Below are 3,953 nucleotides of genomic sequence, written 5' to 3' on the forward strand. Positions count from 1 at the left end.
TTTTTTTTTTTTTTTTTTTTTTTGGTACCGGGGATTGAACTCAGGTCCTTGCGCTTGCAAGGCAGGCCACCGAACCGCTGAGCTAGATCCCTGGCCCTCTTTTTTTTTTTAAGACAGGGTCTCACTATGTAGCCCAGGCTGGCCTCACACAATAAGCCTCCTATCTCAGCCTCCACCATTATTTCTTTTACAATCATTTTTTTAATTGAAACACACACTATATATTTCAATCAGTCCTGTACATGTCTTAAAAACAAAAAGACTGTATCTGCAGCCATGGAGCTGAGCTGCAGGCAAGGGGTACCCCTTCATCACACAGTAAAGGTAGTGCAAGACCAGCCCCAGGTCACCCCAAGGCCCAAATACAGGAGTTCTGGAGGACTCTCTGTGAGGCTCTCGGAAAGCAGAGGGCTTAACTATTTCCCACAGCTGGGGCTGGCGGTTGGTTTGCTCTACGCGCAGGTGCTCTTGGGAACCAGAGAGGACAAGGCCGTGACTATAACCTTTCTGACAATTGCAGTCCATAAACATTTGGACAGCAGCCCCAGATTGTGCCTGCTTTGTGTAGATTTCCCCCAAGGCCAGTGTTCTGGGAACCCTGGGTTTCCTAGCATCTCAGGAACTCCTTAAGCACCCTGCTGGGATCAAGGCTTATGGTCCAAAGAACACCTTCCCCTTGGAACCTGTCCAGGTCTGTGCATTTCCTGCTACCTTGTGGTTTGATGCCAAGGTTCTCTGTGGCCAGAGAGGAGATGAACAAAGCTCAGTCATGGCACGGGCTGAATTTTTGAAGAAGCCTGAAGCCTTAAAAAGAAAATGCTGAGCTCTACACAAAAGAGAAGCTTCCTAGTGAAGGGGTGGGAGAGAACAAAGTAGGGGGGAAAAAATCATACAAAGATCTGGTTTTTGTTGGGTAACTCTTTCGCCATGATTTAATTTTTTCATAGACTGTTTGCTATTGTTTTGTTTTTGGTACCAGGGATCAAACTTGCATTTCAAGGCAGGTGGCGGAACCACGGAGTTAAATCCCTGGCCCCTCTTGCTATTATTTTTGGGTTTTTTTTTTTTTCTTTTGGTAGGTAGTGGAGATTGAACTCGGGTCCTTGCGCTTTTGAGGCAGGCAGTGGACCCACTGAGCTAAATCCCCAGACCTGTTTTGTTGCTGACAGGTCTTGCTGTGTAGCCCAGGCTGGCCTCAAACTCGAAGTGATCTCTTATCCTTCTAAGTGCTGAGATTAAAGGTATGCCCCACTATGCCCAGCTGTTATTGTATTTTAAAAACGAGAAATACAGATATCAATAGGATAAAAACTATTTTAATGTGACAAGCAATATATTACATAAAAAATCTAATTAATCTAAGGGAGACAGAGACGATCCTCTCTGTAAAAGAACAGGTTCCCCAGTAACCAAGGCCCAAATGAGCCAGCCACTAGAGGGTGCCACATCCTTAGAAAGTTGAGAATTTTACAAAATTTTTGTTTTTTTTAGACAGGGTATCCCTGTGTAGTTCAGTCTGGCCTTCAACTCGCTACAGAGCCTAGGCTGGCTTCAAACTCCTCATGATCCTCCTGCCTCAGCCTCCCCATTGCTGGGATTCTTTGACAGGATCTTTCCCAGCTTTCAGGAGACTCCATGTCAATCCCTGCCAAAAATAGCCACCCTCCAGTTTACATTTATTCACTTTGTTTCCATTCCAGAACAATGGTATTTGCTGTGTGTATTTCCTTAGCAAGTTAGCTCCTTCAAAGGAACTTCTTCTTCTTACTGGTATCCCCAAAGCTAAGTACATGACAGGGCTTGTCAATCCCAACTACATAAATGAGTCTAGTATCAGGCTGTTTTAAGGTTCAACCTCCCGATGTCACTTTCTAGTCTCTAGGTGACTTGAGGCAAATGTTTGAGCCTTTCGGGGTCTCTATTTTGCCGTCTGTGGCTTGGGGGCGAAACACCGACTGGCAGGGCCACATCGAGCATTGCAGACCTACTCCGGAATCCAACCACAATGCCCAGCCTGGCTGTTTCACGAGGAGCCGGCTCCGTGGAGTCCAGCAAGGTTAAAGGTAATTTTTTGTCAGTATAGCAAGGGATAGGATCTCTGTTCAGGAGTCCTGGGGTCTGAAGAAATGCAGATTTTGTTTCTGGTAGGGGAAAGACCAGATCGGAGGCTGGGCAGCGAGCGGGGCCTGCTCACCGCTTGGCGATCTCCTGGTAGCGCAGCTGCAGCTTCGCCTGCAGGTCTTGCTGTGGGAAGAGGACAGGGAGGTCAGCCTGCGGGTCGCCCGGGAGAAGAGAGGCCGAGGGGACAAACGAAGGAAAGGCAGGGGATGAAAAGTCAGGACAGAGCTATGGACCCTGCGGGTGAAACGGAAAGGCAGGACCACAAGATCCAAAGCTGAGGTCTGGGGCTAGGGAGGTCCCACAGCGGAGTTAATGCCAATGGCTAACGGTGGGCAAGCAGCGAGTCCCTGGCTCACAGATTGGCGGATCCCGGGAACCCATGGCCTGAGAGAGAAGGAGGTGAGTGGCGGGAGCGGGTCCCGGGAGCACAGAGCCCACATCCCTCCCAGCGTGGCCCAGTCCTCCTCGCGCACCCCGGAAGCCCAGTTCCGTAGCTTCTGGATAATGCGAGTAGCGGACGCCATCTTCCGCAAGCCCTGAAGGGCGCCGGTGACGTCGCTAGCGCGGAGGCTTCTGGGAAGCGCGAGGCGAGATCTCACGAGAGTTGAAATGGGCGGGGGCTAAGGCATCTTATAAAAGGCTCCCTCGAACCACGTGACTCCTCTCCGCCCTGACCGCTGCCGGTCGCCATCATGGATACGAGTCGCGTGCAGCCTATCAAGCTGGCTAGGGTGAGTGGGGGCCTGAATTTGGGCATCTGGGAAAGAAGCGAGAAGGTGGAGATCCGGGCTGGCCAGGTCTGACTTCACTCTCTTTGTACCAGGTCACCAAAGTGCTGGGCAGGACCGGCTCGCAGGGACAGTGCACACAGGTGAGCTGGTGGGGGTCCGCGACGATTTCCCGGGGTTTTCGTCCTGGCGAAGGCCGCTCTCGTGCCCCGGGTCCTTCCGGGGAGAGCTGAGAACCCACGTTCCCTTCATTCCGGAGCTCATTCTCGCCCAGTCGGAATCTACGGAGTGGGGAGCGGGAACCGGCCGCGGCCCGCCCTGACTCCCCGTCCGCCCTGCGGCCCGTAGGTGCGCGTGGAATTCATGGACGACACGAGCCGCTCCATCATCCGCAACGTGAAAGGCCCAGTGCGCGAGGGCGACGTGCTCACCCTGTTGGAGTCAGAGCGGGAAGCCCGGAGGTTGCGCTGAACTCAGCTGCTGGTGGGTACGGAGGAGGAATCCTCCTTGGACCTTGAGCTAATCCCGGGGTGAGAGGATCTGCCGAGTGGCAGCGGGGAAGAGGAATTCGCCAGTTGCTAGGGGACTTGTCTGCATCTCTCTCTTGGGTCTGTTTACAGGGTCCTGGGTATCTACCACCTGACCCACGGATGAACTGCGACTCAAAATAAAGCGTTTGTATTGCGTGTGAACTCCAGTCCTCCTGAGCCTCTTAGAGATTCTCTTGGCCCTGTGATTTATGCGGTCCCCAGGTGGCCACAGGTCTTCTGTACTCTGGACAACTTCAGGACCATTTTCCCCCACCACATGCACAGACACACACTGACCCTAGACAGGAGAAGCTTAGTAGCAGTGTTTTATTAGGAAAAGAGTTGGAGAGAGTGGATGGGTGTGTGATCCAGGTGCTGAGGTGGGGAGGGAAGGAGCTCCCGGAGTCCGGTCCGGTGTTGCTGGCTGCTCATTGAGGCTGGGAGTCCTGTCTGACCTCACTGCACTCACCTTCACTGGGTGTGGCTGCAGGAGAGTCTAGGGGTGACTGGTTCTAGAGGGAGGGGGGAGGAGGTCCTGTTGGAGGCTGCAGACAGCAGGCGGGGCGGGGGGGGG

The 3,953-nt window shown here is 52.9% G+C and overlaps 3 protein-coding genes across 3 annotated transcripts in view; 1 reads left to right on the forward strand and 2 right to left on the reverse strand.

Annotated features, from left to right (window-relative positions):
* The window catches only part of Ndufa7 (NADH:ubiquinone oxidoreductase subunit A7), a 5,596-nt gene extending 2,891 nt beyond the window's left edge, over positions 1–2,705 (reverse strand). The window contains exons 1-2 of the mRNA XM_010605670.3: positions 2,595–2,705; positions 2,195–2,244 (exon numbers count right to left, since the gene is read on the reverse strand). Coding sequence (XP_010603972.1) covers positions 2,195–2,244; positions 2,595–2,645 — 101 coding nt within the window. The 5' untranslated portion in view covers positions 2,646–2,705. The remainder of the gene's footprint in view (positions 1–2,194; positions 2,245–2,594) is intronic.
* Positions 2,706–2,750: 45 nt separating this feature from the next.
* Rps28 (ribosomal protein S28) lies at positions 2,751–3,546 on the forward strand. The gene is made up of 4 exons (XM_010605671.3): positions 2,751–2,852; positions 2,945–2,992; positions 3,198–3,332; positions 3,470–3,546. The coding sequence occupies exons 1-3, from the start codon at positions 2,814–2,816 to the stop codon at positions 3,318–3,320; spliced, it is 210 nt and encodes a 69-aa protein (XP_010603973.1). The 5' UTR covers positions 2,751–2,813; the 3' UTR covers positions 3,321–3,332; positions 3,470–3,546.
* A 151-nt stretch (positions 3,547–3,697) lies between these two features.
* Positions 3,698–3,953, reverse strand: part of Kank3 (KN motif and ankyrin repeat domains 3) — a 5,567-nt gene continuing 5,311 nt past the window's right edge. Inside the window, exon 9 of the mRNA XM_010605672.1 lies at positions 3,698–3,891. Within this exon, the coding sequence (XP_010603974.2) occupies positions 3,808–3,891 (84 nt within the window). The 3' untranslated portion in view covers positions 3,698–3,807. The remainder of the gene's footprint in view (positions 3,892–3,953) is intronic.

Source organism: Fukomys damarensis, unplaced genomic scaffold (assembly GCF_012274545.1).
Source record: "Fukomys damarensis isolate Sample0158 unplaced genomic scaffold, DMR_v1.0_HiC HiC_scaffold_37, whole genome shotgun sequence".
Classification (NCBI taxonomy): Eukaryota; Metazoa; Chordata; class Mammalia; order Rodentia; family Bathyergidae; genus Fukomys; species Fukomys damarensis.